The following is a 12,594-nucleotide window of genomic DNA, read 5'->3' on the forward strand; positions in this document are numbered from 1 at the left end:
TCCACATGGCTGCGACACAGACAGTGGAGCCATCAGAAGAAGAACGAGCAGAACCAGCTATGCCTCCACCCGAACCCAAGGCTGAGATAGAAACGCCGAGGAGAGATGAGAAGGCCGAGACCTGTTCCATCAATGGGAAGCCTGTAATGAACAGAGAATATACAACCATATCAGGAGAAGAATTCGCCTTCAGGGTCCAGCAGGCGATACTGAGATCTAAGAAGCAAGACCGAGAGGCGAGATGTGCTTAGAGCCGATCGCACACCGTGAGAGTTGGCACCATCCATGGACGACAGTGACACACCTGGACCGCAGAGGGATGGGAGTCCTGTGGTGGAGGGATGGTTGACCCAGGGAGCCCACTTTAGATAGCCAGGTGACAGCAGAAAGGTAGTAATGCGTACTTGTTATTGAATGTATAATTGTACCTGTTTTATTTGACCATTCAAATATTTTGTCATGGACGTTGAAAGACTGTACTCAGGATTTAATGCCCCTGGTTGGTTGCCTGGGGACAGGCAAATTTCTAGCATGGAGGTATGTGGCACCCCGCTCCACCCCTTTTATTCCTGTACCCCCAGGGAGTTAACATTGCAGCCAATGCTGCCAGAACAGGTCCTTTCCCCTGTCAGCAGGGCTGTGAGGGGTTAACAGACTCATCTAGTGTCCCAGCTCCCCTGCACATGTGACAGGAAGCTGGGAGGTCAGAGGGGATCCCGGCCAGCAGCAGTGTGTGAGAGAGGACATGTGGAGAGAGGGAAAAAGCTTTGTGAAGAAGAGCTGCAACAACCCCAGTGTCAGAGAGAAAAGGAGAGTGCTGCCTAAAGACAGAGGGAACAAGTGCACTGAGGCATGTGAAAGGAAGATAAAGGAGGTTGCTGTCCCAAGTGTGAGCAGAAGGAAGAGAGAGAGAGAGCACACTGCAGCACCCAGCAGAGGGGCCAGACAGCAGGCAGCAGTATAGCCAGAGATTCATGTGGCAGAAGCCAGCAACACCCAAGGTACTGATTCAGTCCCCCTGAGACAGCATCTGCACCCTTGTAAGGGGATATCAGGAAATAGAGCCACCTTATAGACTCCCACTACAAAGGCTAGTACCCTACTGAGCCCTACAGACAGGACAATGTCTGCCTAACCCCAGTAAAAGGATATAGGAGAAGTGCCTGCTAGATTCACCCTGTCCAGGACAGCTCTATATTGAGGCTACCCCTGCAGCCTGTCTTACAGTTACAAACAGGAGGTTACCCCTGAGCTGGGAATCTGCCTGCCCCTCAGTGAGGATTGTTTTTGTCATCCACCCTTCCCTGTGAATCATAAATAAGTGTGCACACTATCATAGGGACATACCCTTATATGTTTGAGGACCTGTCGACGAGGGACCATTGGTTTGAGCCAGAGACTGGTATTCTGTGGCAGTGTATGTTAATTGATTTGTTGTTAGAGTATATTGAGATTTTTGAATCATTTAAATTGATTGCTGAAGTAGAGAGTGATTATTGTTTGATTTTATGCTTTACTATAAATGCCTGTTTATTGAGTATTTGTTACATCGTTTGCAACTTATTGAAATATTGCAGTGGCCAGTCAGTGTAGTGGTAAATAAAATTACTGTCGCTGCTAATTGTGGTACTGTTGCTTTTGTGGGTCCTCCTTGGGTTATGCCATTCCCTGCCACAGGTTCATCCAAGAAGAGGCCGTGAAGATCTGAAGCCGGCAAGTCCAGAGTCCAGGTACTCATCACACCACACCGTGTCAGTGAGCCTGTCACAGGTGCATGGCAGAGTAGCTGCGATGTGTGAATCACACATGTGCTCCTATAAATGCAGGTGCCCCTTACAGGTTTTGAACCCAGAGGCAGGCAACCCTGTTGCCCCAAGTTACTCTATGTTATATCCAATGTACATTTGTTTTATCTTCTCACAGAACAGTTTTGCATATATGTTGACGCTATCCATAAGATATTGCTACTACTAATTTCAGTGTGAATGTACTTACCATTTGGTTGATGAACAATGGTAATTTTATCTGTAATAGAAAGAAAGTCTATTAGTAAACATTCATTTTAATAATGAAAACAAATATAATGGAAATGGAGACACTTGCAGGCAAAGCTGGTGGTCCTATTTCTGACTGCCTTGCCTATGTAATGCAATATGTACTGTGCCTGGTTCAAAGATGGGCGTAGTGTTGATGTTGCATAAAAACTGACCATTGCATATTCACCTGACATACACAGCGCATGTGTACCGATTGTCTTGGCACAGATATGCAGAATCAGGCGCATGGTATGGGAATTTTAGTAGCCATCCCCGGGAGATCGGTTACTAGTATTCTCCCCTTAACCCCTGGCATACCACTAATGTGTAATAGGTGCGCGCCAGTGGTGTCCAGGTGTGCCCCCCCCCACGTCACTCCCCCCAACCCCCTCCCTCCCTCATTACCTTTTCTCCAGCGATTATACGCCCGGAGCTCCCCTAACCCCTCTTCCCCAGCCGCCATGCAGTTTCCTGCAGTGATGTAGGCGGCAGGCTCGTGGATGTTCGGGGTGGCTCGGGGGGACTTGGGAGAGTTCAAGTCCTCCCGAGCCGCCGTGAAACATCTCCGAGCCTGCCGCCTGTGTGGTCATTGATGACTGACAGGTGGCAGGGAATTTGGCATACTACCGCCGGAGCAGAGGTGGGTGGGGGGGCTCCTGTGATCTGTGGTGGGTTTTTCTGGGGCAGGACAAACCTGCCCTGGTAGGTTTGTCCTGCCCCAGCAAAACCCACCACTCAAGGGGTTAATAATGTTAATAAATCATATTATGCAATAAATGCATACATTAGTTTTCCCCTGTAATGAATTGGTAAAGTAATACTGTCCATAAGTATTAAGGTTTTTGCCTCTTTACTGAATTGATAATGACTGCCCTCCTTAATGAGTGCGTTGTGTGTGCTTCCTCATGTGCTGAAGTCTGAACTATCGGCCTAATTCAGATTGGATTGCAAAATACCTTTTTTCTCAAATGGACAAAACCATGTTGCACTGCAGGTGGGGCAAATGTAACATGTGCAGAGAGAGATAGATTTGGGTGGGGTGTGTTCAAACTGGAATCTAAATTGCAGTGTAAAAATAAAGCGGAGCGTATTTACCCTGCACAGAAATAAAATAACTCACCCAAATCTAACTCTCTCTTACATTTAACCCACCCGCAGTGCACCATGGTTTTGTCCATTTGAGAAAAAAAAGGTGCTTAGCTGTCCACTCTGTAACAACCACTTCATTTTTCTGTGGTCTGATACATTTTGTGTGGCAAATTTGAAAGTGATGTGTTGCAAAATGGCAAGTGGCGGTGTGGCCATGTACACAAAAGGCAAAAATTACAAAGAATTTTGGTTTTATAAAACTGCTGTTTAATAAATTATTCCCTTAGTCTGTTTGCATGACTTATGTATCACATTTTAAAATCAGAAGGGGTGATTGGGTTTGCAGCGGTCATGAAGGCATTTCGCACTGATGTAGCTTTGCTGATCTTTCTTTATGCTTCATAGAGTCGCGCAGAAAAATTTGTGAAAATTCCTTAAGCGGTTATGTAATCAACTGGAAATGGCAGCGAAAATAAATACAGTGCTTTTCAGACCTTACCGTATACTTTATCATCGTCTGGTTTATCTCCAATAATATTATCACGTAGCTGCTGCAGCTTTTTCTATTATAAAAAAAAAAAAAACAGTTCAGGTTTCTCTCATCACAATTAATACAGAATACATTAAGTAATATTGAAGTAATGCTTTTCTTCATTCATCATACAGTATGTGCTAGTTAAAAGTATTAAATCATGGGAGCCATGCTAATCTTTGGATTCCTGTAGATGGGTATCCGCATTATCAGAAAAATTACCATCTTGAAAAAAAGAGAAAATGCAGGTGCATACTCTATGTACAAGAACTTGGCAATATATCATCCAGTCTGGGCATACAGTTTATTGAAAAGTCAATAAAGTACAGAGTGCTCATATACTGTAAACCTGCTTTATTTAAACTCCACTCTCTTGTGCTTACATTAGTCAAACTTTACTACTCACCCAGAAGAGTGGTTGTGGTGGATATCTGCTGTTCCACCCACATCCCAGTGAAGTGGACAGGATAGGGAGATAATGCTGTGATGGGGTGGGGCCAAATGATGTGCCCCCTGGTCCCACCCTCTGAAGGTATCAGGTGCATCTCCTCTCCAGGCTTCTTCAGGAGAGGAGGAAATGGAAAGTAATGCTGTGTACACACGGTGAGATTTGATATTAGATTTTGACTATATAGTCAATATTGTATGCAGATCGCACAGGTTTTTTACCTTGCGATCCCGATGCGCGCTCCCGGGACAGCACAAATCGAAACCCAGATAGACAGGGCAGCAATGACTATATAGTGCAAATCGTGTGTACACACCATTTCTCTACCTAATAGGTTGATGAATTAAAAAGTAAAACTGCAAATATACAAAATGCTTGGGATTTAGGATTTTCACAAAGTCTAAAAATGTATTAAATGAAATTTGAAAACTAACCTTACTTTTCACATGCTACCATGGGATTTATTCACTTATTAATTGTTTAGCAGTTCACCATGAAAATATTTTACTTGAAAATGCTCATCATGATGGCACTTATAACATCATTACAGAACAGCAGCAATTTCTATAGTCTTTACCCTTTTGAAACCTTCAGGATAATGGATTTTGAAACCTTCAGGATAATGGATTTTGGGATAAGTGTTACAATGCCTGCAATCTATTTTTTTGTGAGTGGTTATATTAGCAAAAACCATAAGCATCTGCCAAACCAATATTATAGGGTAAAATCACTATACTGGGTACTATAAATGCCTTGCTGGGTGCTACCACTGGAATGCTGGGTACTAAAACTTGAATGTTGGGTACTACAACTGGAACACTGAGTACTACAACCAGAGCTGGCGCTACCCACTCAGGAAGCCCTGCAAAGCAGGGATGCACTGAGCAGGATTGGCTCTTTTGCCGCTCTGTTACAATGCTGATGTGGTCTTTTTGAAGTTCTATTTGTGTATAAAGTCGAATTTTTGGAGATTTTGAGTGGATTTTGCTTTTAGTAAATACCTGATTGTCAAATGCATCACCACCAAATCACCTCAAAATAGACAAACTAAAAAAGGATGTTTAGTAAACCTACCTAAAGTTTGCAAAGTTAGGAGTACTGCCTGCATCTGCTGAATAGACCCTGACTATGGGCCTTATTCTAATCCACTCTTTCTGACAAAATCCTTCTTAGATGGGCAAAACCATGTGCACTGCAGGTGGGGCAGATGTTACTTGTGCAGAGATAATTAGATTTGGGTGGGGTTTTACTTCAAAGTGAGATCTATATTGCAGTGTAAAAATAAAGCAGTCAGTATTTACCCTGCACAGAAACAAAATAACTCACCCAAATCTAATTCTCTCTGCACATGTTACATCTGCCCCCCCCTGCAGTGCACATGGTTTTGTCCGTCTAAGAAGGATTTTGTCAGAAAGAGTGGATTAGAATAACCCCCTATATATGTAGATGAATTCTGAATGTCTTCTCATTTTGACAAGCGTATTTGCAATTCTATCCCTGTCAACCTATCAGCTATTAGCAAAATTATGTTATACCTGTTGAAGGAGATCTAGGCCACTTTTTTCATTCTGCCATTGGTGGAATTTTTGAAGAGCCTCATCCACACTGATAATTCCCATTTTCACCTTTTCTTGCAGCATTATCAGCTCATCTTGGCCACTAGGCACGCACTGCTGAGGCGGAACAAAAGCCTCTGATTTAGCGGTGTGTAGCTTGTCTGCAAACAGTAGATTGTATTATTAATTAGCACTCTATGTTACTCTAAGTTAGCTTTATAATATTACAGTCTGCGTAAATAGGTAATAATATGGCTCAAATGTAATTGAACAGCTATTGTACAATACTGTAGGTCAGTGGTTCCCAAACTGTGTGCCGCGGCTCCCTGGGGTGCCTCGGGACACATGCAGGGGTGCCGCGGGTTGGTGGTCCAGGACCAACTCAAATTATTAATGGTTAATTATTTATGAGCAAAACTAGTGCTGGTGGCTGCCAATCATAGAATGTGTACAAACAGAAGCAAATCCTGCCCTTTACCACATAACTGCCGCTAAGAATCGCATATAAACCCAATCTACTTAATTTTTTGGGGACCTAGGGGTGCCGTGAAAAAAATTCTGATTCTCTAGGGTGCCGTGAATCAAAAGAGATTGGGAACCCCTGCTGTAGGTTATTAGTCAGAGGGGCCTATTCAGACCTTTTCGTTAGGGTCTGAATTTGTCCCAGTCCCTGATGTTCGGGGTCTGCACATGCGCATGTGCTAATATGCACATACGCAAACCCCAGAAGCAAACGCCTGGCTGTTTGCTCGAGGAGGGCAGGGAAGGGGGTTGCAGCAGGGAAATGTCCAGTGTTTTATGTTCATCCCAAGAATCCAGGTGTTCTTGAAATGGGGTGGCTTTCACAAAGCTACCAGGCATAGCAAAACGCATCAGTCATTTTCTCAAAGCTACCAGGGGTAGCAAAACATGTCTGGAATTGCTACTTCACCCACCCCATTTCAGGAACACTTGGATTGTAGTCCAGACCCCACAGGATGTCTTCTTGTGCCTCCTTTTCATCTGGGGCCAAAAATACATTTTTCAGCACCGCTCCAAAAGCGATTACTCCTTGCTTGGAATTTAAGGACCAGTGCAACCCCACTCACAAACCATCTCCAGTGTATTGTCATGATTATTAACTACCTTTGGGCTGACCACATGGAGCTTTGAGTGGATTTCAGTTTCTTGCACACCTGTACAGGGATGGTAATTATCCATTACAACTTACCTGATATCCATGAGCATGTTAATCCTCCCCTTAGGAGTCTCAGGATCAACATGCTCATGGATAGCGGACTTTCTAATGGCAAGGGAACAGGTGGTCAAAGCCGGCACCTTCTCATCCAGCACACAAACAATTCGTCCTCTCCCCTCAGCTCCTCTCTCTACACGAATGACTGCACCTCAGCTGAGCAGTCAGTGAAAATCATCAAATTTGCACACGACACCACTATCTTCGGCCTAATCAAGGATGGTGATGAGACCGCGTACAGGCGTGTAGTGGAAAAGCTGACACAGTGGTGCAGCAGCAACAACCTTGATCTAAACCCCACCAAAACAGTTGAGATGGTGGTCGACTACAGGAAAAAATCCAAATGCACTGGTCCCGCTAACAATAGCCAACACAGTGGTGTCGCAGGTTCAATCCTTCAAATTCCTAGGAACAACCATGTCTGGCGACCCAAGATGGAGATTAAACATAACCACAAATATCAAAAAGGCCCAACAGCGCCTGTTCTTCCTGAGGCAACTTAGGAAATTTAACATCCCACAGGAGCTGCTGTGCGTATTCTACACCGCCATTGTGGAGTCTGTCTTATGTTCCTCGATCACAATCTGGTATGGTGGCGCAAGCAAGAATGACAAACAAAAACTGCAGAGGGTAGTGAAGACTGCGGAAAGGATCATAGGGACCATCTCCCCCAGATAAGGGATCTGTTCTCATCCAGGGAAAGGAAACACGCTGAGAAGATTGCGAAGGACAAGCTGCATCCCGGTCACAACTTGTTCAACATCCTACCATCCGGAAGACGGTTCAGGTCTGTCCCCGCCAAAACGTCCAGATCCAGAAGAAGCTTCTTTCTATTAGCTGTCCATCACCTGAACAATCCAATCAAAGCGAATGCAATCCCAATATCAACAGCCAAACAACGTGACCCTACTTGGCGACCTATCCACCATAGTCGTAGCTAGAAATGGAATACATGTAATGTCTTAATGCTATGTATGTTATGTCTCTCCCCCCCTTACCCCTGTTTGATGCTGCACTGTAATCCACAAAAGATTCCTAGTGTGCGCAAGCATACATGGCCAATAAAGTTGATTCTACTCTATTCTATTCTATCTTATTGGGGTATATCTAGGAGCGGACTCTCCAGGATGGTGTGAATATCTTTTATTATTGTGGGTGTTATTGATTTTATTTTATTCTGTTATTTTATACAGTATGATATTGTCTTAATCAATTTTGTTATAAACCATCTAATTCTCATTAAAAAAAAAAAATTTTTCGCTTTTATTGTACAGCTCTGCTTATTTTTCTACTTTTTGCTATCCATTGAATATACAGGATTAATTACCCTGTTCTCCATAAGCAGCTACAAGAGAAGTCACCCATGCTAAGCAGGGCCATCTTAACAGCAGTGTAGGCCCCTGGGCAAAGCAATGCACTGGGGCCCTTACCCATTCTCTCATCCTAGGGGTGGGGGGTGCTCTCAGCAGCAGCTGTGATGTCCCATGGGTGGCAGGGGGTGCTCTATCTTCCACTCAACATGGAGGACCTGGAGCAGTAACTTCTGCTAATTACTCCTTTACTGCACAGGTGGTGGGAGGGTAAACACTAACGTGTGGAAGGAGGCACTGAGCTGAATGAAGGGTCCCTTGTAAATGACTTCCAGGGAGGTATGGGGTGTTTTATATGCAGGGGAGGGTTGGATAATGGAGTGGGCTTAATATTCGTCATTTTCCGGTGGAAGTGCAGCTTGTTTAACTGCAGATATCTCCACTATCTGAAAATAGATTTCTTAGCCTTCAATAATATAAAAACCTAGAGTCCCACCTTTCAGAAGGTTCTGGGGAGTGAGCCAGAGCAATCCATTGACAAAAATATAAAACTGTACACCAGACGTTTGGAGCTGGAGCAGGGGCCGGTGCTGGAAGGCTGATATCTCTGGTTCTGGGCAAGATAGAGACAAGTCAGACAGAACCTGAGAAATCTGACTGGGAAGTGCAATTAACAGGTTGGATGTGGACTGCTGCTTTGAAGTTGGATATCTCCATTTCCCCAGGGCCGATTTTCTAAATTCTGGTATCCCTGGAAAAAGGGGATCCTTAGCTATCAGTATCGGGCCCTTATATACCCAGGGGACCTGGGCAAGTGTCCATTAAGCCCATACGAAAAGACGGCCCTGATACAAAGGGCCCCTGGGCCCAAGGGTGGTCTATATAACTTTCTTTCCTCTCTGATAGAGGCAGACACTGCCTGGGGTCAAGAGGCAGCATAATACAGATCAGTAATACCTGCTGCAATGTATATCAGTAAGAATGGCAGAAAATGAGCCAGGCACACCACTACTACATTGCAGCAGGCAGTGAGGGCACTTATAGATCATTGTTGGATGCAGAAAGTTCCACCTATCTATGTTACGAGCTGCATACCTGGCTCCACCACTTTAGTTATGGCCCTGCAGTAGCGTACACATTTGTGTACAATTAGAAATGCTTAAGTAGGCATTTGCATATTTTTCACACTTGAGAATCAATAATAAATTACAGCCTCAGATTCAGGCCAGAAATCACAAAATCCTAATCTGATTCAGAATGCAGAAACGTTACATAATTCTGTGCTGACTTTCCTAAGCACAGTGACTAGAATGGTAGCTCTCCATGGTGCTGGCTATACTGCACTCTGAAACTGAGGGTTACGTTGCCATTAAATACCCGCAAAAAACACTCAAAACAACTACAACACAACCACAGTATTTATACTATAACGTGTGTTTGTAAAAAAAAAATCCATTTTTTTTGTGATAGCAAAAAACCTGCCCAAACAATACCACATGATTAATGGTACATTTTAAACCCATGAAATGGCCATAATTTGGTTCTAGAAAGTAACTATATTGTGTGCGATTTGATGTTTTTAGTTTAAATTACATTGCATCTAGTTCAAATTGCACTGTGTTTACTTTCCCTTGCAATGCAATGCGCGCACCCACACAGTCAATATCACAAGACAAAATAGTATCTGCATGCAGGTATTTTTGTATTTGCATGCTATTGTACTACATACTATTGTAGTGAACTCAAAATGTGATGTAGTTTAAATCGCACAGTATGTACAGTCCAAATAGCATTGCATACATTGTATAGGCTCAAATTGTCCCAAGCACATATATCACATATCTCGCCATGTGGGTAGGGCGGCCAATCCCTGGATCGGGATCGGTGGGATCCTTGGAATTGACCATCAAAATCTATTTAGATAGTTGAGTTGCTGCTTCTGTACATTTTATATGATACTATACTATACAGATGTAATTTTCCTCTTGCTGTACAGTAAGTGCTACATTCCTTTTCTTTGTGACCATCATCTATATGAATTTATTGGAGTAAAACACTGTAATTGTTCTTATATATCATTGAGTACCCAACATGACGTGTTCTGAAACTTGTGTGGAATCAGTCAGTGTAGATGCTCATTTACAAGACAGCTCCCAAAAATCTGAATTTTTAAGCTTCACATTTTCTAAGAGTTTGAAGCTATGCAAAATCCCACATATCAGATTCTAAGTGACATCTTTTACCACTAACTGTCTATTGGTTTTGAGGTATTCTTACAGTCTGCCTTTGCATTTAAATTCTAATTAAGTGTAAGATATTCTACTGGGAAATGCAGATGTCAAAGAGCTTCAAGGAAGCTTCAAGGAAGAGACTAGCAGGTTACTCTTACTAGCATGAATTTTAATTTCACAATAGGAATTACCTGGATGGAATTCAAAGTCCCATAGTAAAACAGATCTCTTTAACACAGTGCATTCGTAAGAGTTACTTATGTGCCATTGTAATGAGTAGGCACTATGAATGGGTGAATGGATCACCTAGATGTTACAGGGACTGAGTAACAAGTGCAAAAATTACATTTAATTTGATTGTTAAGATATTTAAATGAACCCGTGTACAGACTTAGAAATGGATGTTTGCTAAATAGCGCACCAAAGGCATGCAGCAGGTGGTAAAATGGTGCCTATTGTCTTGGCACATACAATAGCAAGTGAACAGATAGATTAATTACCACACAGCGCTACCTTGGATGTTCCCATGAATAAAACACACCAGTGAGCTAGTAAGTTAGTAATACATAACTTTTGTGTGCAGTTTCCAGTAACAGATAGGCTTTTTTATCTGAAACGATAAAAGGAGAATACCCTTGTCCCCCAATAATGGGACTCACAATAAGGGCAGCGCGGATGGTGTAACGGTTAGCATTACTGCCTCACAGCACTGAAGTCATGGGTTTGATCCTCACCATGGCCCTAACTGTGCGGAGTTTGTATATTCTACCTGTACTAGCATGGGATTACTCCTGGTACTCTGGTTTCCTCCCACAATCCAAAAATATAAAGGTAGGTTAATTGGCTTCCAACAAAATTAACCCTAGAATGTCTGTGTGTGCGTATACATGTGGTAGGGAATATAGATTGTAAGCTCCACTGGGGTAGGGACTGATTGTTCAAATATTCTCTGTAAAGCACTGCGGAATATGTGTGCACTATATAAGAAACTGTTTATAAATAAATAAATACTGTAAATAATAAGGGTACACAAAAAAAGGCCATCATGGTGTAGTATTAAAACAAGATGGATATTTTAATTTGTAGACAAAACTCATAAGTGTAGACGATTAACAAGCATATAACAAGGTCCCCAAGGGAAGTACTGCTACCGAGATTTTGAACGGAGTCCTAAATGCATTTAGTGTTGGTGTGCATCTGTTACTTGGACCCTTGTGCTGGGTCACCTGGAGCAATCCTCTTCAGTGTTTGGTGGATAACCAATTTCCGGTGTTGGATCATTCACCCAGGAGAGGAAACCGTTCAACATCTCGGTAGCAGTACTTGCCTTAAAATATCCATCTTGTTTTAATACTACACCATGATGGCTTTTTTTTGCGTACCCTTATTGTGAGTCCCATTATTGGGGGACAAGGGTATTCTCCTTCTATCGTTTCAGATAAACAAACCTATCTGTTACTGGAAACTGTACACAAAAGTTATGTATTACTAATTTACTAGGTCACGGGTGTGTTTTATGGGAACATCCAAGGTAGCACTGTGTGGTAATTAATCTATCTGTTCACAAGATATTTAAATGAGTTAACATTCTCCAGGAATGTCTGGGAAACTCCCAAATCTCAGGATTCTCTCCCAAGGCCTGCAATTTTTGGCAGTTTACACATGATTCTGACAGATCAGGCCGAGAAATGGTGTGAAAACTGGTATTTGACATCCCATCTGATCCAATGCGCAGCTGGGTGCGCATTGGATTGGACCTGGAGATTGAACCTCCTGCACATAAGGATGGATGTGATGTGCGGCCGCACCTGTGAAGTATATCATCCGATTTCCCTTGAACTCCCCGGAACCTCCCCTGGAGTCCTTGTGCATTCAATAAATCGCATGTGATTTGTCGCATGTAAAAATGGCACATCAAGGGAAATCACGTCTGACGTGTCCCTCAGACAAGTCATAGTATATATGGGCCTCTAGACACACAAGAGAGAAGGGTGTTGTCCTTGATCCACTCACTTCCCTAGTGAAGTGGGTGGTCTACGGTCTTGATAACATGATTGTCTATGAATTGCATAATTGTGCTCCCGGCCTACACTGCTACAAACAATATTAGCTGGCATTAGCGGAGTGCGCTGGTGACAGAATTAATTCCGCATATGTA

At 43.0% G+C, this 12,594-nt stretch overlaps 1 protein-coding gene across 2 annotated transcripts in view; it reads right to left on the reverse strand.

Moving 5' to 3' along the window:
• The window catches only part of BANK1 (B cell scaffold protein with ankyrin repeats 1), a 418,472-nt gene that overhangs the window by 23,387 nt on the left and 382,491 nt on the right, over positions 1-12,594 (reverse strand). For both annotated transcript variants that reach the window (XM_083179030.1, XM_083179029.1), the window contains exons 17-19: positions 5,641-5,822; positions 3,625-3,688; positions 1,996-2,025 (exon numbers count right to left, since the gene is read on the reverse strand). In XM_083179030.1, coding sequence (XP_083035156.1) covers positions 1,996-2,025; positions 3,625-3,688; positions 5,641-5,822 — 276 coding nt within the window. The remainder of the gene's footprint in view (positions 1-1,995; positions 2,026-3,624; positions 3,689-5,640; positions 5,823-12,594) is intronic.

Source organism: Crinia signifera, chromosome 1 (assembly GCF_055691185.1).
Source record: "Crinia signifera chromosome 1, ASM5569118v1, whole genome shotgun sequence".
Lineage (NCBI taxonomy): Eukaryota > Metazoa > Chordata > Amphibia > Anura > Myobatrachidae > Crinia > Crinia signifera.